The sequence below is a fragment of the Rhynchophorus ferrugineus genome, unplaced genomic scaffold (genome assembly GCF_030347505.1).
Source record: "Rhynchophorus ferrugineus isolate W39M unplaced genomic scaffold, kcgeb_rfMv2 rfM6, whole genome shotgun sequence".
Classification (NCBI taxonomy): Eukaryota; Metazoa; Arthropoda; class Insecta; order Coleoptera; family Curculionidae; genus Rhynchophorus; species Rhynchophorus ferrugineus.
In genome coordinates, this window is record NW_027472585.1 from 3,301,973 (window position 1) to 3,324,831 (window position 22,859).

At 34.0% G+C, this 22,859-nt stretch overlaps 1 protein-coding gene across 3 annotated transcripts in view; it reads left to right on the forward strand.

Moving 5' to 3' along the window:
• Window positions 1–22,859, forward strand: part of ftz-f1 (ftz transcription factor 1) — a 228,197-nt gene that overhangs the window by 191,589 nt on the left and 13,749 nt on the right. For all 3 annotated transcript variants that reach the window (XM_076408309.1, XM_076408310.1, XM_076408308.1), the window contains 2 exons: window positions 15,770–15,990; window positions 16,046–16,510. In XM_076408309.1, coding sequence (XP_076264424.1) covers window positions 15,770–15,990; window positions 16,046–16,510 — 686 coding nt within the window. The remainder of the gene's footprint in view (window positions 1–15,769; window positions 15,991–16,045; window positions 16,511–22,859) is intronic.

The following is a 22,859-nucleotide window of genomic DNA, read 5'->3' on the forward strand; positions in this document are numbered from 1 at the left end:
AAATCTTCATATTGTAATGGTATACATAATTTGTTTCTAATTCATAATAAAATATTGTGATAATATCTTCTTCCTATTCAATTCTTTTACCATTTGGACATCACAGATCCCAATATAAATATAGGACTACAACATTTAATGAGTAATAATTTCTGTCAAATAATTGCTGTGTCCTTGAACTGCTTTTTTGAATTTATGGGAAATATTTTAAATAAAACTGAATCAGGCGAATAGGCTGGTTACAAGGTAATATTACCTTTTTACTTAGATTAGGATTATCTGAAAAAATATAATGGGCTATAATATTTTTCAAAAATAAGCTTGATGAATGAATGGCTTGACTATGAAATATAGCGAAAAATTAATATAGAGATTGATCAGTATTTCTTATTGCGCGTTTTACCTCAACTATAGTCTATCCAATAAAACAGCCAATACACGTCAGCACGTCGCAATGTTGTCGCATAAAATTGGACCTTTGGTTTACAACGTTTGCCGATTTATAACCTCTATTATTATTGTCACTAGCGTTTTGAAGAATTTTGTAGGTATTTGACAACAGGGTCAATCGAATCAATCTAATCTGATTCGGTTATGTGTTCCGACGCATCAGTCAGCATTCTGTCTCCTTTTAACTAGGGTAAAATGATAAGAAAAAATTCGCACCGAGTTTAAAACAAATTTTAGATATGTTTACAAACTCCTTTTGGCTGTTTCAATCGAAGGTTATGTTGTTCTCATAAATATCACTACATAGTATAAAACAAAGTCGCCTTTTCTGTCCCTATATGCCTATGTGCGCTTAAATCTTTAAAACTACGCAACGGATTTTGATGCGGTTTTTTTCAATAGATAGAGTGATTCAAGAGGAAGGTTTTGTATGTATAATACATGCATAATATACTAAGGCAACATTGCTAATTTTAGAGGTTTCTAACGTGATGTCGTAAATTAACCTATTTTTTTAGGCTTATTTAGCAATTAGCAAAAACGCCGCCTAACCCTACGAGTTAGATCAAATTAATGTACTACAGTATTGTACACCATAAAAAGGTCTACAAAAAAGTCGGCGATGGTATATGTTTATCTTTTAGGGATAACCCACATTAACCATTTTTATTGTTTACTTTTTACGTGAGAAAATGGCTTATTTACGAAGCTATTTTAAGCAATACGGCATTAATTCTTATCGAATTAAGTACCTTAAATACAGTGTGCAATTAATATCTTATATAGATCAATATGGTTCCTTACAGCATGTAAATTAAACAAATATTTTCGGAGATATTACAAATTTAAAATGTGCGTTTAAAAATGTGTAATGTAATAAAAATTGTATGAATTTAGATATTCCAAAGATAGCAGGAAATCTTCATAGTAAGTATAGGGCAAGAGGAATTGTTTTACTCCAAATTTAATGCGTGCAGGCCAAGGGCAGTAATGAATGAACCAAAAATACTGGATCGATTTTAATCATGTTTTCATTGAGTGACATAGGCATATATATTTTATGCCCGTGCAAGGTCGGAGCGGGCCGCTATGTTTTTATATACAACGTTCATATTTTTTCTGTAGTGTATTTAATTTAGTATCAGCATTGCACCCGTGCGAAGCCGGGGCGGGTCGCTAGTATAACAATAATACACAAGAATGCTCAAGAAAATAGGGAGATTGCAGGTGAAACCAAGATTATTTTATTTCTATCTTGTAATTATTTTACGTCACTTATTTAATGACAATGATTATTGGTGTTAATATCCTTACAATATATTGTCTTTTGCTGCTGTTATTGCCATTGTTTTATTTGATATCGTGCTATAATAGTATACGCCATGAATGTTAATATAAACACATTTGAATTCAACGAAACTGAGTATCACTACATAATTTGTATGTCACCCTATATATACAGGACATGTATGAAACACTTTGAATAATGCTAAATAAAAATATAACAATCGGGTACACAAGGATACACAGTGGCCTTCGTTGAAAGCCGAAATGTTCATTATTATACAGTACACATCACATTATCCTCGACTAATGTGGTTCAGTGACGCAATGATGCCCAACTGTTCGTTTTCGTTTTTTTGTTCGTTTTCTACGGCTCGTAACCTAAATTGTGAATTTGTTTGGAACGGATAAAAATATAGAATTCAATATTTAATCACCATTCATCCACACCAATCATCATTTATAAATTTGTCCGTATACTAGGTGTGTCGATAATTGTCTTCCGGTATTTTCGCTTAAAAAAATTTATTCAAAGTATTGGGATTTTTTCTATCTATCGGGAGATTTAAAGGCGTCATTACAAAAGAACAATTTCTCCTTTGCTGCTGAAACTCTGTAGGGACGCAATATACGCGAAAAAGTGGTAGTCGAATGGAGCCACGTGTGGAAAGTATGTCGGGTGCGATAAATCCTTCCATCCAAGCGCTTTCAACACATTTTTATTGGTTTTTGCTGTATCAGACGGTCCGTTATCATGCTGCAAAATTGTCTTATCATGTCTTTGAGCGTATTGTGGACTATTTTCGCTATATGCAAAATACATATTGATCGTTTGTTGTCGGTGGCAATCAGTATGAACTATTCCTCGAGATTTCAACTGTTTTTCATTTTCAAACGCAAAACTTTACATTTTCAACAAACTAAAAATCTATAACGGTTAATTGAAGTAGAGTAAAATGACATGTATCAAATCATACCATTGCATATTTATGGCTAGTGAAACATGTTACAAAAACTGGAAAGGAATTACCGAAACATTTGGCAATTTTGATGAAATTTTGTGCGAGTGTTTACGTGGATTCGAGAATGGTTTAGATTCACATTCACAACTTAGTCCACATAAATCCTAATGGTTACAATAAGATAAGTAATGGTAAAATAAAGTAAAATAAGAGATGGTAAAAATAAGAGGAATTGAAAATATAACTTTTACCTTTTTTCTGTCCTATTTTGAATGAAAAAAATGAAATCTGAAGAAAATGGATTTGAACCCGGAAAATTCCTAAATCGGTACAGTTATTGGTACGCGTTTAGAGATGTCGTAAACACCGACATTCGAACTGAACCAAACCAAAACCGCGATCGATCCATTATTCAAAAGCGCCGACTATTGAGCAACTATCGGAGCAACGCAGCGCCTAGAACAAAACGCGAACATTTACAAATTTCTCACGCGTTTCGGTCGTTCAATTGTTATTCGGTATGAGGACCGAGTCGGACAATTGAGCAACGATATTTTCGATGACATTTTCGGCGTAATGGGGACATTAATGGCTGGCAATGTGTGTACTCGATGTTCCTCTACTTGTTATTAACCCCACGAAGCATCATTTACATGCCTAATCGTTTATTAACTAACAGCTGGTCGTCAATTTTGGTTACGTTTATTCAGTATACGAATCGGATTTTTTAGTACTCCCATGGCGAGTAAAAATTCGATTGTTTTTTGCAGATTTGCATGTCTTATACTTAGTATAGTTAATGATAACTATAATACAATTGTTCTTAATCCTAAACATTTTTTTCTGCTGCTGATGTTCAAAGTGAGTGAGATATATAGATATTACAAACTATTCAATGAATGATAAAAAGTGGTAGTTGACCTACTTTAATGAAAACAGCAACAAAATCAAAGATTTGAAGAAGTTTCACAGAGTGTATATATTTTCTTGGTATTATTCATATGTATTGTGTTGTATTACTAGTTGATTTGATGTTTTAGTTTCAACCCCATTAGTTCAACCCCATTTTTGCATTCCATAGGTCCGAATTCGCTTTATGTTATTTATGATGATTGACTGGTAAAGCAATCTCTTTGATTTTAGATAAAATTTTTATAGATTTGCTCTGCTTTTTGTTTAACATGATGTTTCCCATTTAACTTACCGTCGAGTTGGATGCCGAGTTATTTAGCTGATTCTGCTTGTAGCTCTTGGTCGCTACTATTTATACTTTTTCTATAGCCGTAGGCAGAGATATATCTTTTACCGTGATAACTGTGTCATCGGCGAATGTTCCAAGTACCGTTTCTTTTGTTGTTGCGATATCAGCAGGGTAGATCAGATACAGGAGTGATCCCAAGATACCACCTTGGTGAACTCCAGCCGAAATATGTTTAAGTGTTGAAAATGCCACTTGATGCGAGACTCTACAAATTTTCTTTCGAAAGCTGTAACCGTAGCAATTTGGTCATCTTGAAGATTAGCATGCCCACTCAAGAGCTTATTTTTAAGTACATTTTCAAATTTACAAAAGTAATACTTTACATTGTTGGGGCTTTTAACCCGCGATTTCGTTTCACCAAACATTTAAGTATATAGAAATTGGCACGTGCATCAATCTGAAAGGACCAATTCGCTTTTAATATGCTATTTAGCTTTAGCACATAATAAACTATGACTTTTAACTCTTTATGGACCTTATTCACTAATTTTAACTAATACATATTATGCTAGATGGCTTATATTCTATATTGTGTACACACTGCTTGTTTATCTTCACCATATTTCTTAATTATACTATTCTTAATCCAACTTTTCTATATACATATGTCAAATGATATATCTAATAGACGAAATATTGCCTATCGATCGTGTATACGCCGCAAATAATAAGAACATCGTTAAATTTAAAAACGCAACATACATATAACTAAAAGAAGATAGAAATTATACAAAAAACAATTATACTAACACTACTACAGGTCTGAGTCGTCCGAGTATATTAGCAAACCGTGTGAATTACAAAAATAAACAATGATTTACTATGATAAGCACATTCTGTTCATCAAACCAGAGAGGGAAATTTTAAAACTCACGGTAAAATGAAAACACCATCGATATATGATTTATACTATAAAACTCACAGAAAAATCCTGAGTCCCAAGGTATTAACCCAGCAGATTCAAGGATTTCCCTACGACGCTTTTTAATCACTCGTCCAGTTTTTAGAATCATCCTTGTGACTGTGGCGTGGCACAAATCGATTTGCGGTCGTAATAGATGCGTAGAGGAGAAGAGTTGCGGAAGAGAGAGAGAAAGATAACCAACCGCCTCCTGTAACGAAAAACCTAATCAAAGAAAACCATTGATAACGCTCCGTTTTATGTGGCGGCTGTAAGTAACTGTCCCCAATTTACTAGATGACAGTTTACGAGCGAGAGACTTAATTAAATTGGTAATATTTTGTCGGAAACCATTATTAAAAAAGAGTAAATATATTTTGTTTCGGTACCGGCTATAATTCCTTTTATCAACTAATAATAAAAATCCTTACTTGGTAATAATATCGAAATAGTGGTGATTTATTTTTAATTCCTGAATTTTTAATGATGATGGCATCCAAACACAGAATGAAATCAGGCTGCTAATTAACTAATTCCTTCCTTATTTTAAAGACCTTAATTTTTGAGCAAAACTTTATTTCATATCAGCTTTTATTATATCTATACACTTTTTTTTTCTTTTACCGTTTCCTAGTATGATTTTATTTGATACCACTTAAATTGTAAACATCTTTTTCTTTTGAATGTTTGTTTCTATTAGGTAAGGGCGTTAACGAGTTGTAACTTTTTACTTGCGCTTCTTAATTTGTGTGATAGCCTCCAAGAAATGCTAACGCGAACGACTATATAACTATAAGGACTATAACGAATATTATATATTCTATATATATATATATATATATATATATATATATATATATATATATATATATATATATATATATATTCTTTTTTTATATAATAGAGTATATTTATTGTATTAAACGTTATTTTTCCAAAGTAGTTTATATCTGGTGTTCCCTCTATCTGTTAGTCTAACAATTTATAACATTTAATTAGAATAATATTAAGTTTATTTAAAGAGATTTGCCACTTTGTCTATTCTTGAATCAGTTTTATAATTGTTTTCAAAATGTATCAGTACTGAATTTGATTCAAAATTATTCAAAAATTTTGGCTTTGCTCTGTCGAACATAACATACATGGTGGGATTTAGTTTGTGTCGCAATATTAACTATTTTAACGGTTATTGGTTGCAATTGGTGCATTTTATTACGCCAACGTTACTTATGGTAGAAAACCCTTGTAAACTTACTCGTAATCGTTTAAATGCTTAAAGAGACTGTTCGTTCACTCTTATACGGATATTTAGGAGTCGGTAGACTTGGACTAGGTAGTTCTAGTCCACTTTATCTTTTTTAATATTCACAAAAACCATTATTTTCAACAAAAATGTTTTTGATGGATTTTTTTCTCTTCTACTTTATACGTCTTGTTTCTTTTCTATGGTCAGTTTAATGTAATCGTATAAAAAGAATAGATATGGAGCAATGATTCATTTTTGACCCAGAATTCCTCGAACTCTATTATGAAGAAAAAAATCACATCACAGTCAAATAACAACGATAATTCACTTAAACCTGACCGACGGCAATATAATGATCTTGTTTATCGGGACAGAATTTCTCGAAAATTTCCACCCAAATGACTGCGGTACCCCAACGGGCGATGAACGATGCCATTTTTTGTTCTTTCCTTCTGGTGAATCGAAAATCAGTCAGTCGCGCAGCACACTTAGAATAACGAGAAGAACAAGGCGGTCTCGAAATTATGCGCTTCGGTACCACTAGTGACAAGCGGGGATTTTTATAGCAGGATATTTTTTAAAAAGCATATTATAAAAATACGCTCACAATTATGCCTAAATGAATTTATAGCCACATTTTCAGCGTTACGAGACGAGTCCGTTGTCTTCCAGAACGAGGCTTGTCTGCTGCCGTACCGTACTGTCGATAATTCGAATGTAAACGATAAAAAATGGTGGCGGGACTTTTGCACCACCTGCTCAATTGACCAAATTAAAATTAAACTCCTTAAGCTAAAGTTGTAACACTTACACTATACAAGTTCGTGTCGTTTGGTTCTCTTCAAAATTCCGGTTTACTGTGTGTTGTCCAATAACTATATCGCTTCCACGTTGCTTGTGATTTAGCAACCTTTTTTAGGTTTTAAGGTGAAATATTGGATAACTAAAACTTGGAACATCGTGCAGTTCGTTGGTTGCATCGCGATATGCATTTATTAATTAACCCTAGAACTTTATTGATTGAACTCCAAATTGATTTTATGATTGATTAATAAACGTATTTCTTTTATTTAATCAAGTTGAGTTGAGTTGAAAAAAGCATGAAATAAATTGATAGGTAACATAAGATTTGAGGCTTTGTGAATTATTCCTTATAGTTCGAGAAGAGTGTTGTGGCCTGATCTCGGGAGATCGAACCAGCCGTCGAGTCATAATAAAGAAAGAGACTGACAAAAAATCTCAACGCTGACTCGGCTATTGTAGTCTACTTCCTGGACCGTGTCGAAAATCCGGTAATTACGATACGTATAGACGCGGGCGAATGAGAAATACGAACGGACACGGATTTGGGCGCGGTAGTACTGGCGCGAATGAACGTCGCCCTCCAAAGATGTCTTGACGCGAAACCTACGACGAATACATCAAAAAATACCGGGAATCGTGACTATCTGTTCAATCGCGCTAGGTTACGTTCGCTTTTCCCATTCCAACATTACGTATATTTGTTCTTCGTTATTTCACGTTATTATTGTGTGCTGAGTCAGGGCTGTGAGGAAGGTATTCTTTTCATTTTTAAAATTGATGGCTTAAATCATCTATCTTCGCTCGAAGTTGCTTATAGTGATGACTATCGTTGGGAACTATCGACTGAAGCAGTCTAAACAGTCAGTAATACTAAAAAACACTAGTGACTTAAAATAGTAATTACTATTTCAGTTTAATTTTGAGAAAGGAAAGGATGGAGATAATTGTTTGATTCGCTCTGTCTTAATAGAGAAGTTTTAAATTAAGATTTTAAATTGACAAATGGCAGTGTGAAAAAAGGTATAGCACAGTGATCCCATATATATTTAGTGGTATTTTAATATTCGGAAAGTAACAATGACATTATAATTAAATTGACTGGTCTATTTCTATTGCATTCCGACACGCACTTTTTTAACCTTTCTCGAACTTTCTTTGGGAAAGAAAAGGAAAAACATAATTGCTGTAATTTATTACTTTCAAAATAACGGTTTCATTTTGAATGACATAAAATTATTTGTATATATGTAACTATTTAACCATCGCACCCTTTTTAAAGACAATACAAATTTTGTTTTATTGTTAATATGAAATATTTTATTATCAGGAATATTATTATTCGTTGAAACTTGAATGAAAGAAGTTTTAACATTCAATTCATTTTTAAAGGCTTATTTTTCTATTTATCAGTCAAAATGTTGTTCTTTGTACCTTATTACATTAATAAATAATTGAGAAAATTAGAGTTACAAAATGCTGCTTTACTAGTGTACTATATATTGTTATTTACGATTGTAAATCATATTGCAAACAAAACATAAAACCATATATATTACATATACATCTATGTAAGCATAAATTCGGCACATTATTTTCAAGGTCGACGGCAAAGTCAGAAATCGGTCGAACCGAAAATAGCTACTGAAAGCAGTCGATAGTAAAAGTAGTCAGTTACTAAAACGGTCGATAGTCATTTTTAGTCGATGACGTCGATGATAATAAAGAAATTAGGTACGAAAAATGAAATTACATGATATATTGAATTTATTTGGCTTCATTTCACAGATTTTGCTTGTTATGCTACCTGTTCAGTATATTATAATGTAAACGACTTCGTCATTGTTACTCATTTTAGTATTGTGATAAGTTTATTTCATATATTATCAATGTATTCACTTTTATCGTAAATATAGCGAAAACTGATTAAACTGTATTAAACTGCAACTATCAAAACCCGAATACAAAACAGAAATAATAGAAAAATCATCGTACCAACACCGTTATATATGCATTTCGAAACAAAAAGGCACCGAGTGCGAAAATTCTAAACATTTTAAATCGTTGAAAAACATACCATTACCTCAAAGCCAAACAAACACATAATTCTACTTCACGGACGACGTTAGAAGGACGCCAAACATCATAACTGCATTAAAACAGATTTATCGCCTTTTTTCCTGACAATTCAATGCCATATATGAAAAATATACGAGCGTATTCGACATACCGCCGTTAATTTTTTGCCCCACTTTGCCTAGCTATTAATAGGAAGGCGTTTACTCCAAAAAAATATGCTATCATTGATGAAACAAAGCACCAGTCAAGGTTACCGGAGAAAGGACGTCAAAAATCTCCTGCAGATGAACATATTCTACGAACATATACACCATATTATTAAATACAACGCGCTCGTCTGAACGAGGAAGAATTATTTAATGCGCCGGTAATGATTAGACGTAATTGCAGAGTTCTACTTTCACTTTAGATGCATCTTGACCCAGCGGTTGCCTAACTTGAACGTGTAACAACGACCAGGCCTTGACCGTGATCCAGTTTAGACGCTTCGAGATGGTTGAATGAAGCCCTCGGCAAAAACTATTTTGTTTTGGACGTTTTTGCTTCGAAACTAACCTCTAAATGAATTAGATTTACTTTAAATGGTGTGTGCTCGGTTATTGTTTATTGATTCGAAAGCGACGCTACGGCAGAAAAGGAAATTCTACGCAATAGTTCGGGATTTCGAAAGGATTATTGTCTCCGAAACATTTTGATCTTCGGATTTGAAAGTACCCAACCATATTTTTAATTTGTTTAGGATGGAGGTATGAAAAATATTTTAGTGGCGCCGACAATCAGTCGATTTCTCATAGAACCGTTTTATTACTCAATAAATCATAATGTCAGTATGCGTTCGAATCAATAAACATCCATAATAGAAAAACAACAAATAAAATTTATTAATTACCCTCACTTACATGTCGGGCAATTTTTTTCGTAATAAATAATGTAATGGATTTATCATATATGTTAATTTAAGTATTCCCTTTTCACTATAATTAGCATTCTCGATTGAGCTTTCAATTCCCCATCTGACACATTTTCGAACCTCTGCTTTAATTTTTATCTTCTTCATTAAGTTCTCCACTAATTATCAATAGTTAAGTCAATATTACCATATTCTTTTTTATTTTATGTAATATCTGTGTTATGTATATCTTAATACGTCAGTATTTTAATACTTCCTTAAAAACATTGAAAATATTGGAAAGTTTTTCATCTTTTTACTATGAATACCTAAATATTTAAATGTCTAATGTATAATGTCATTTATTCAACCTTAACATTATCTATTTTTGATCATATAGAGCACTATTTTCAATATTGAAAAAGAAAAAAGTCTACAAGTAAAATTGGCGGTTTTATTGGAAGGACTATATAAAAAAAACTTTAATTTTCTGTATTGCATCCTTTTCCGTTCGGTCCGAATCACAGATAATAAGAGAAAAAACAATGCAGGCGTACGTATTATGCACGTGGGGGACATCCTCGGTGATGGCGCGTTTTGCATTTTATATGCATTAACGTTGCGGCCTGTGTCTGTTGCAGCAGTTATTACTGCGTGGCCTTGAGCGGTATAAGCCTCGGAAGTCTGGAGATAGCTAGCTAAATAGAAGGTTTGTTTGACTTGCTCAATTTATAAATAGTAAACATTCGACTACGTTTACACCGTCTTGCTCGTTACGTGTACCCATTGATCTATATTAAATAGAAGGCCGTACGAATGTGTCCTGTTACGTTATTAATTCAATTTTCTTGTCTTATTTTATTCGTTACTTTTTTTACATCTGCATATATATTAACCGGCATTATATAAATAAACTAAACTAAACCGAACAGATGTCGTCTTCGACAACTGTCTTTAACTAAAAACTATTATTATGGCTATGGTGGTATTATTAAAGTTTGCAAATTACATCATAAAAAAAACGAATCAGATTGCATAGCTCTAGTCGGAAATAGCATATATTAAAGTTCACCCTATCCTGTAGTCTTTTGCGCATTGCGAGATTAGAGGTTAGGTAGTATTAGTAGTATTATTTTAGGTTAATATTACATTTACATTGTTCTTTCTTCAATAAGTTTATATGATTATTTCTTACTTAATTTCGAAAATTATCAGTAGACAATACGAGAATATGGATGTAAAATGCTTAATATGTAATTTAATAACATGTGTGCAACAAAGGGAAATTTATTGATCCCAGACACGCCAGTAACCAGGGTGGGTAAGACCGGATATCTTCTGGGATGATTTCTAAAGTTGGTAACTCGCCAGTCGGTAATGCCGAGGACCGTAGTTCGGTGCCCACGTTAAACTGTAGGTCCGGTCCAGATAAACCCATAGTTGGTAAAATGAGACTTACAATATAATTAAAAAAAAGGAAAATTTATGTTAAATAATATGAAAGTATAAGATTATAATAATGTTATGAATGAAAAATGGTCATATTTATATACGTTTATACTTATAAATATTATAAAAAAAATTAACGAATATCCAAAGGTCATGGATTTTTAAGTTAGTGTAAGATGTAATTAATAGAAAGTGTACAAAATACATTATAAATAGCATGTTTAAATTATCTAGACTATCTATTAATTTGTAAGTAAACCCTGGTATAAAAGATATTACAAGTCAATTAACAGCATAAAGCATATCATGATAATTTCTAATGAGTGATAATTTAGCTTTTTCCACAACTTTAATAATCAAAAGGTGGAACTCATCAACATCAACTCATAGAGTCAAAAATATACATGGCTCAAAAATTATGTAAAAAGAAGAAGTTAAATGTTAATTAATAACTTAAGTGTTTGTTAATAAAACAAAATGACAGAACTCTAATATATCCTATCTAATGTATCCTTTATATAGGGTGAACTTTAACGTCGTATGCTGTTGAAAATCCAACACGATAATGGAAACAACGAAATCTACAGCTGCTCCTGAGGCCCGCCGTGCTAGGAGGTCGTTCTGCGAACCGAGGCTTCTGGTCTCTCCCTGTGTCTATTAATAGACCCGACTCTCAATGGCACAGCCGCCTTGTTACGCAACTGGTCGCATTCAAGGCCAGAGAAAGTCGATTCGGGCTCTAGCAGATCGTTCTTGTACAGGTCAGCGTGGCAGGAAATTCGTCGGGTTAAGAACTCGACGTTCTATCGATCCCTACACATCGAAAACGGCGACCTTGTCCAGAAATTTCGATTCTTTTGCCTTAAAATATTCGATATTTTCTTTCAAAATTAATGTTCGCAGTTTTTAAGGCTCACACTATACAATTCTGTTTTAAATTGAAATAAATAAGCGGTTAACAACATTTAATCAAGTTGTCTGTATAGTTGTTATAGTAAACTGTTATAGTTTTGATCATCACTTGTTAAATCACTGAAAAAAAATATGGACAACATTTTGATCTAAGGAAACATTGATTTATTCCAATATAATTTGTTTACAGTTCATTAAAAATAAGAAGAATCACTGTAGTGTTGCGTTAATTTTCATTAACATTGTTTTTCAGTTTCACCAGCAACTTTATTTAAACTGTCAAACATAATTATACAGAGTAAGTAACTTTAACAAAGTAAATAAAATGAATGAAATGCGTATGTTATTACAACATGAGCACTAACTAGATTACTAGTATGACTTAGATTTCTAGTATAATATAGATATGTAAAGAACTATAACAAAATACAGAAAATAGTGAACTATTAGAGGGAGTAATTATTATCGTCAAAGAATAATTTTAGTTATAGTGTGAATAGAAAATTATCCTTCTTTGATTGCTACATTTAGCATTCATTGAAAGACCTCAAAGGAAAACTGACTTTTTTAATGCAATTGAGCATTCGATGTGATGAATCAATCCTTTGGTTACCTGAGCTCGTATACAACAGAAGTATCTCCCAAATAACAAATAAAAGGAAAGAATTCCCATTAATTAAAAAAAAAACAGTTTCCAAAACCGAAAATTACTTCCTTCCTACCCAACGTATCGGGATCTCGTCAAACTAAACCGACCTTGTCATAGATATAACACATTGCGATAGAACACTATAAAATCGGACGAGTGTATTTCTGAAAAATACACGAACAGCGTAAGTTTAAGCGTTCGATGGCGCCTTTGGCCTTGAGGTAAACGAGGACATCCTCAAATACTACTCGCAACGATCGATTCGCATTGCGTGGGAGTATAATTCGTATGGTTGACTGGTTATAATCATCGGCGATGCATTGTGGTTTTTTTAGATGCCAAACTGCGAGCTCCAATGCTAGTAAATAATGTCTATAGTAGTATATGATGCGGCTACGATGACCTAAATAATGGTTTTGTTTTTATACTGTTGATTTAATAGGTGCGCTATGATTGGCTGGACTATGATTGGAACTATACTGGTCTTCCCCATTGCAAAATTTAACATTTATAACTGTCTATTTGTTTTCTTCTCTTGTTCGAAACATAACCTTTAAATTACTCTTCGATTTGTCAAAAAAGTCTCAATGAACCAATGACGTCTTACGGGACGCTGCTGCGTCATGATACATAACCTAGATTATGATTTTTCGCCTTTAATTTCTATATTTTGAAACGAATATATTTACTCAAATGAGGCACAATACTAAATTTCATAATGAATAACAGTACCATTATATGTCTTACTATTTTTTACTCTATATTTAAAGACGCTGTTATTATTTATGCTTTATACGTCGATGGGCAATATTTATTTCTTCTGTGGTTTCAAAGTAGTTAAGATACTCTCGTTATAATTAGATATAATGTTTGAAATGTATAAAGAGAAGGAACTAGTAGCGTTCTTATAATCGAAAAAATTTTAAAAGATAAAAAAACATTGGACACCACAAAAAATTTAATCAAGATTGATGCCTAGTATCGCTCTCTTTATATTATGAGATTTGAATGTAATTTTTTCGTAATTTTTAATGTTTTTTCTATAAAACCTTGTGCTAACAATAAAGAGTAGAACAAAAAAGGAATTATCCAAGTAGGTGCTTAAGTTTTTAAGTTATGCACCTACTGACATTTCGGCTTTTTATTTTTATTTATATTGATAAAGACTGATATTAATTAATTAATGTGGTTATACCTCGAATTCAAATCAGTTTTTTCAGCGTAAAAATGAAAAGTAGTATTTGTTTGGTTCATTTAATTTACCATTTTCTGTTATACTTATTTCTAATAAGCAGATAACTCATTTGATTATCTAGAATCATTCGCCGCAAGTCCACCGTGTTGTTGGGTCTTTTCAACGAACGCTTGTCGTCATTGAAATCAAAATTCTATTTTTTCCAGTCACTAAAGCTGTGTGAAGTCCACTACAGGTTCCGTGTAACTTGGCAGTTAAAAATAAAATCTTATTAATAATAAGAACGTTTACCCAGATGATATATGCGTTGTCTTGATTCCTCATCAATGAGATTTCTGTGGAAAAAAATTAAATAAATATCGTATAGCGGAGTTCGCCATCATCACAGGCAGCAGACCGTGGTTCCTTCGAAAGGGGTCCCTCTCGGCATTTTTCGTGTCCGTAATAAAGCGAGCGAACCGATTTTTGGTCTTTGGGGAACTGATTTTTTTTCGTTGTCGATTGTTGAGACTGTTTCGTATAGGTTTTTATAGGCCGCCTCCAAAAATCGAAAGCGATGAGTTTCGACATATTTTGATTTCTCTTTCTCAAAATAGTTTCTCTTTCGTTTTTTTATTACTCCAAGTGAGTTCTGCATTATGACCAGGCAATAAGCGTATGTTATGAACACGGATTTATGTAATATGGACTATTTTACTGTATCTAGTCTAGAAATTTGAAAAAAGGTTTCTTTTTCATATTTTCAATGCTTAACTCTTTAGGAATGTAAATGTAATGTAAAAAAAAGTTCAGAGCCCAGGTTAAACAGTAGATCCAAACCAGATAAACCCTAGTTGGTAAAAGGAGACTCTAAAACATAAAAAAGAAAAATACTAAAAAAATTATCGTTTTTTCGAATAGTTATTATATATATAGTTTCGAATATTTTCACGAAAAAAAATTTTCTTTATTTTGATACGATAGTAGAATGTATAGAGAACTCTTAGACCAAATTTCAGGTATATCGGTTCAGTAGAACTTGAGATATATAAAGTAGTTTCGAGAAAAAGGCGTTCAAACTTACGTTTTTAGATGCCGCGTCAGTAAAGCAGCTATATTTCCGAAAATAATTTAAATTTTGAAAACTCCTCTTAAGGGCATGTTCTTAAAGGGTTCAGCTTTGAAAATATGACTGATTGTTTCACGTTTCTGGACTAGAATACCTCTTTAATTTAGAGTTTATTATATGTACTGTACCTTGGTTACCTCCGTGGCATGTTATAATCTATCCAATAAAGAGAATAATGCACATCATCGAAATTTATAACGTCAGCACGTTACTGTAATACTTTGAGAATTTTACAAATTGATTGGGTTACATGTTCCAACACATCAGAGAGCATTCTGTCTCGTTTTAACTAGGGTAAAATGAGAAAAAAATTCGCTCCCAGTTTAAAACAAATTTTACATTTACAAACTGCATTTGGCTGTTTTAAAGTTTTTAAGTTTTTTTGTTTTTAAGTTTTTGGAAGCTGTGAAAGCTAATAGTCACGAGTAATCAACACTCAACGTTAGGTTGAGATTTGAAATTACAAAATAGCCAACTTGCCAATGTTTTAAATGAAATATAATATCCAGCTCCGTATTGATATCGATGAGTTTATTAATCTATGGTTAAAACCAACTGAGTATCTTCGTTTTTTCTTCTATAGCTGTACGTGCGGATCGAATGAGGGGTGGTCGCAACAAATTTGGTCCCATGTATAAAAGGGATAGAGCGAGAAAGTTACAGATCATGCGCCAGAGACAGTTAGCCGCACAAACATTGAGGGCAGGCGGACAACTGGCAGGTGCCGACGCTATGTACAACAACCAACCAGGAACATCTCCATTCGCCAATATCCACATAAAACAAGAAATACAAATACCTCAGGTGAGTTCCGTGATCTTCGTCACCAGTACGACGTTACACTTTCGTTTCGCTCTAGGTGTCATCGTTGACGTCGTCTCCGGACTCGTCACCATCACCCATCGCCGTGGCGTTAGGCCAGGTGAGCTCTCAGATGCAACTTCCAGCCGGTTCCCAGCAGCCCGCCCTCCAGATCGTCGGAGTGCCTGGCGGCGGAGCCGTCCAGAACCCCGGTATCGAGCAAAAGTTATGGGGCCCCGCGAATTCCACCACGACGTCGCCCCATTCGCTCAGCCCTAAAACGTTTCAGTTCGAGACCGTGGTACCGGGTGCCCCGCAGGGCAAAGTGTCGCCCCTTATACGGGATTTCGTTCAGGCTATCGACGATCGCGAGTGGCAGAATTCCCTGTACGGACTCTTGCAGAGCCAGACGTACAATCAGTGCGAGGTGGACCTTTTCGAACTCATGTGTAAAGTTTTAGACCAGAACCTGTTCTCCCAAGTGGATTGGGCGAGGAATTCTATCTTTTTCAAAGATCTCAAGGTCAGTATTAGCACATGTTAGAATAATATTGTTATATCAGTTACAATAACCATGGCGTGAATAAAAAAATTAACAATACTGAGTCCTCTCTATCCGTGTACCCAGCACCTCCTCCATAATATTTGACTTACTCTGCGAAACTGGATTTAGTTCCTTTTATTTACTACTGCTATTTACTCTCCGTCTATATTCTAAGAGGAATCACACTCCCTTTTTTACGAGAGCGAGGTTTTTTAAGCTACTCTCCCTCTGTCTGGAGCACAGGTACATTATACTGATGGCCCCAAATCCAATACAAGATGGGCAAACTTGCCTTTTCAGGCTCGTTGAACAGGAAATTATACTCTCTGCTAAACTGTACGCTTTACACCAAGCCTACCCAACCTTACAGAAAATGGCACGTCCTTTCTGACTGCTACAGTTTTCTGGATTGCTTCCTAGAACGGAAGTAGAGTCATGCCCTAGTCTCCAAATCCCTAAGTCTTCTATGATCATCGTATCTCTCACTTTGTCATACTTGGGAATTAACAAACAGATATCACGGCGAAGTTTGCCGTCCGCTCTCAACTTCCTATCAAGAACATATCCATCCACATTGATCTCTATCTCATCACCAGAACCTTTACCAGAGACATAGTGCAATGAATCAAAAGTAACTCTCAGTCTCCTCCCTATTGCTCATACCCATGTAGGGGGAAATATTATCATCTTTCTTTTTCTGAGTTGTCGTTCGACCTTCGTAGAGTAAAGACGTGTTTGGAGCGACGGTCAGTGTAATAAATTTGAAAGTGTACTACCTGTGCCACAAATGCGATTTTAAAAAATAAGTAAAAACCGTGACGACAATAACAGTGTTAAAACTGCGCGTTAAATGTTTAGTGAAAATGTGTTTAAAACGATGGTCACTGCAATAAAGTAACAAAGGTAAAATTTTGGGGGCTGTTAAGGGTCGGAGGTGCATCATCTGTACCACAAATGCGGCGTTATAACGGTTCTGAAACAAATACCGGTACTGAAATTTTTGTAAAAACGTGAATTAAACTATTCATTAAATAAAAATGATTGATAGAGAGAACCAGAGACTAAATGAGATGGAAACACAATCCTCAACGTCAGGTGAAGCTCATCTGGCACAACAGAATCAAATCTTTTGTCAAGAAAACCATAAGAGAACGCAAAATGAGCAAGCTCTCTATAATGCGTATATTAACGAAAAAACAGCCCGACGGAATCTGGAAATTGCACTAACAAATATGCAAAAACAATTAGATGCACTACAACTCCTAATAAAAAACCAAAACACATACAATCCAACTAGCATTCCCGTAGTGAACCAGTGCACTGAAAACAAATTGCCTGTAAACTATGAAACAGACGAGGAAGAATTGCAAAAAGAAGTAGGCTGGATAACAGTTAAAAGAAATAAGAAACGAAAAGCAAACTATACACCTGAAGCTTCACCACAACAACCAAAAACCATTAAAGCACAAGAATTGAATAAAGAAATAAAAGTGCCGAGACCACCTCCAATTATAGTAAGTAATGTCACAGACTTTGACTTGCTATATGAAACAATGAAAACAAATAATATACTATTTAGAGCAACAACATTAAACAATGGACAAATCAAATTAAACGCCGAATGTCGTAAAACTTTTACGAAAATTGCTGAGTGCTTGGAATTCCTAAAATTACAATGGCACTCGTATGAAGATAAGCAAACCAGAGACATTAAAGTAATGGCAAGAGGGCTTCCACCGACAGCTAAAACTACTAAAATAGTGGAAGAGTTAATAAAAAATGGACTTAAATGTACTGACGTCACAAATATCCTGAAAAAAGAACGAAATAAAAATAACAATGGAGAAATAGTTGTCCAGAAGAAGCCTTTACCACTGTTTATGTTATCATTCCAACATAACACGGACATAAAAGCAATTTATGAAATTAAACAAATTCTAGGAGTCGAAGTAAAAATAGAACCTCTTAGAAAGGCAAATCTTGTGCCACAGTGCAAGAGATGCCAATTACATGGACACACACAAAAATTCTGTAAAAGGGAACCAAGGTGTGTAAAATGCTCAGGAAAACACATCACGGGAGAATGCAAAAAACCCAAAGGAACAAAAGCGAAATGTGCGAATTGCAATGAAGCGCATCCAGCAAGCTACAGAGGATGCGTAGTTGCGAAAACATTCCAAGAGAGAAGAAATAAAATCAGTCAGGCTAAAGAGCAAAAAACAGTGACTCAAAATAAACAACCAAAAATGTACAACGAAGTCAACGATGAAATGACCTATGCTCAAAGCATAAACCAAACCGCTCAAAAAGAAACAAAAAAAGAAGACGTTACAACCAACGAACTGCTATTGAAACTTATAGCAAAGCTGGACAACCAGGAAAAGATTATTGAATCGTTTTCTGAAAGATTACTTAAACTCGAAAACAATAGGGCGGTGGCCTCAAGAACTAAAAATGGCAAGTAAAGACATCCGCATCGCAATTTGGAATGCTAATGGGATTCAGAAACATCACGCTGACCTACAAGTATTCCTAGAATTGCAAAAAATAGATATTTGCTTAATATCTGAAACCCATTTGACAAAGGAATCCTTTATTAAATTTAGAGGATATCACTTTTACCACACCATTCATCCAGCTAACACAGCAAGAGGAGGAAGTGCAATAATAATAAAAAATAATATATGCCATCATCAAGAACCCGGACTCAGTTTAGCAGAAAATCAGGTAACGGCAGTAACTGTTATATCTAGCAAATACAGGGTTACATTAGCTTCCATATATAGCCCTCCAAGATACAACCAAAAAAAAGAAAATTACTTGAATGTTCTAAACAACCTAGGAGAAAAATTTATAATCGGTGGTGATTTCAATGCTAAAAATACAAGATGGGGATCTAGAATGACGACAACTAAAGGTAATGAATTACATAAAGCAGCTGCTGAGCTAGGGTGCAGTTACATGTCGACAGGAAAACCAACTTATTGGCCTACCGATCCAGAGAAAACTCCAGACCTGTTAGACTTCTTTATAGCTAGAAACATAACCACTAACTACATGGAAGTTGAAGAAAATTTTGACTTAAGTTCAGATCACACACCTGTGATTTTGACGCTGAGTGAAAACATTATAAGAAAACAACAAAATCCAACATTAACCAACAAGAGGACAGACTGGGAAGGATTTGTTGAAGAAATAAACAATCGAATTCAACTAAATGTTCCCCTTAAGACAGAAGACCAATTAAATTATGAAACCGAAAAATTCGTTGCAGACATCCAACAGGCTGCTTGGAATAACACTCCAGAAATTAAAACTTCAACCAAAGGAATAAATTACCCGAAAGAAATCAAGGAAATGGTAGCTGAAAAACGAAAACTACGGAAAAAATGGCAGCAAAATAGAACACCTGAAAATAAGAATATCTTAAACAACATAACACAAAGGTTGAAGAGGGAAATTTTGGAAATTAAAAACAATTCCATAAATAACTATCTACGAAATTTAACAGACGACAAGAACACAGACTATTCGCTCTGGAAAGCCACTAAATACCTAAAACGATCCTGTCTACATAGTCCTCCGATAAGAAACATGCATGGAAGTTGGGCACGCAGCAACCTGGAGAAAGCAGAAGCATTCGCTGACCATTTAGAGAAAACTTTCAAACCAAACGAAAGTGAAATTGAACATACTTTACCGGACATAGACGGCGAAAATTCGACAATTCAATTAACAACTCCGAAAGAAGTCACCAACGTTATTAAAACAAACATCAAGCCAAATAAATCACCAGGCTATGATTTAATAACAGGGCAATTGCTGCACAATCTGCCAAGAAAGGGTATTATAAAGCTCACTAACTTAATCAATGCAGCATTTCGACTGAAATATGTCCCAGACGTTTGGAAAATGGCTGAAATAATAATGGTTCCAAAACCTGGAAAATCACCAAATGATATAAAAGCTTATCGACCTATCTCACTGTTACCGATGATAGCTAAGGTATTTGAAAAGCTCCTCTTGAAAAGATTAAAACCAATTATAGAGAGAAAAAACCTAATACCAACACACCAGTTTGGGTTTATTACCAAACATTCAACGATTGATCAAGTGCATAGAATAACAGATGTTATTGAAAAAGCCTATGAAGATAATAAAGTATGCTCAGCTGTATTCTTAGATGTAGCACAAGCTTTCGACAAGGTATGGCACAAAGGCCTCGTCCATAAGCTACAGAAAATATTACCGAAGCAACACACCGAACTATTAAAATCCTACATCACAGCCAGAATGTTTAGAGTGAAACAAGAGGAAGCTTACTCTACAATAAAAGAAGCTAAAGCAGGTGTACCACAAGGAAGTGTACTGGGGCCAATTCTGTACCTACTTTATACATGTGATATACCACAAATCGAAAACATTACAATGGCTACATTTGCTGATGATACTGCTATTCTTGCTGTCGGAAACAATAGCGAAGATGCAACCAGAAACCTACAACAGGCTACTGACGCTATAAATAAATGGACCCAAATCTGGAAAATACAAATTAACCAAAACAAATCTGTGCATGTTCAATTCACCTATAAACAGGCCGCGCTTACACCATTGACCATAAACCACACTGTCATACCATACAGCAATAATGCTAAGTATCTCGGAATGACACTTGATGCAAAACTACGGTGGAAGGAACATGTCAAAAAGAAAAGAAAAGAACTTGAGTTAAAATATAGAAAAATGTATTGGCTAATTGGAAGAAAATCTCAATTAACTATACATAATAAATTACTTCTATATAAACAAATATTAAAACCTATATGGACATACGGAATACAATTATGGGGATGTTCCGCAAAAAGCAACATAAATCTAATACAAGTTTTCCAGAACAAAGTCCTAAGAAGCATCGTAGGTGCACCCAGATATTACCGGACCATTTATTTACATCGAGATCTTCAGATACCGACTGTCAATCAAGAAATTAAAAGAATTGCAAAGAGACATGAGGAGAGACTTCACTCTCATGTTAATTTCGAAGTATTACAACTCTTGGACAACACCAAAACCGGACGCAGACTCAAAAGGACCAAACCATTTGAACTTGTGTAGTGTGTTGTAGTGTAGTGCAGTGAGGTGCATTAGAAAAAACTCAAAGTGTTAAAACAATTATTATTATGTTAGAGACTATGTAGGACTGATGAGTCCTATTAGATATATACCTAGATTTAAGCTATTATAAGGACAAATTGTAGGTTAGTCGGCAACGACTAGTAACAATGTATATAATTATAAAAAAAAAAAAAAAAAAAAAAAAAAATCTTTCTTTTTCTATTAGAGTAAGGTTTGGGCTGAATAATTATAAGAGGGTTCAATCCGACGACAACAGAAATAAGTCTGCGAGAGATTGATTATGATCATAGAATTTAACTCGTATGAATCGTTCCCTCAACTCCCTATAATTATCGCTTGTCTTTGTATCCTCCAACTATTTTACCTCCTTCTCATCGTATGGAATGTCCGGTTTTAAAGACAAAAACACTATATTAAACACAATAAAATCGTCGAAAGCGACAAAAAACAATTCTGAATACTCGTATAACCTAAAAGTCATTTCAAGCCTAGATTTTATTGAGACATCGGCTAAGTATTGTATAACATCCCGATATGGCGTTCGCCTGCGAGTTTTCCAATGCAATTGAGTAGAATACCTACCAAACATGGATGAAATGATTCCCAATGCATATAGTATTATCAGTAACATTTTTAAATGCTAATTTCAGAGCGAGGTTAGCTGTTTACTCGATAAATCCCGATATTTCTGTGCTTTTTCTCGTTCTATTTGTATCAAAAGTGAGTTACTAAGAACGGAAATATCTGTTAGCGTCACACATGCATCTTCATTTAGTTCATGACATCATAACATTTCTGTCCTCATCAATAGCTTTATCAATTAAAGCTTGTCCGATATGTTTAAATTCTTTTTTTAGTGATTAGTAACTGGTAGATTTTTCTATTTAACAGTTTTAAAATATTCATGTATAAAATGAAACCGATTTTTTCTTAATATTTATTATTATTATTATTATTATTAATATATTGTTACTAGTCTAGTACTCTTGATTTTCTCAGTAACCAATATATTTTTCTACATTTTAATTCCAATTTTTTGTTTAAATGTGCTACTTCCAACGAAGTTTTGCATCAAGATTCACCTGTTATTATATACTCACTATTATATGCTTATATTGTTACTCACCTGTTGTAATGTTCTGATATCTGTTGTCTCGAACGGTCTCCAATTATTGCAGTGTTATTAGAAAAT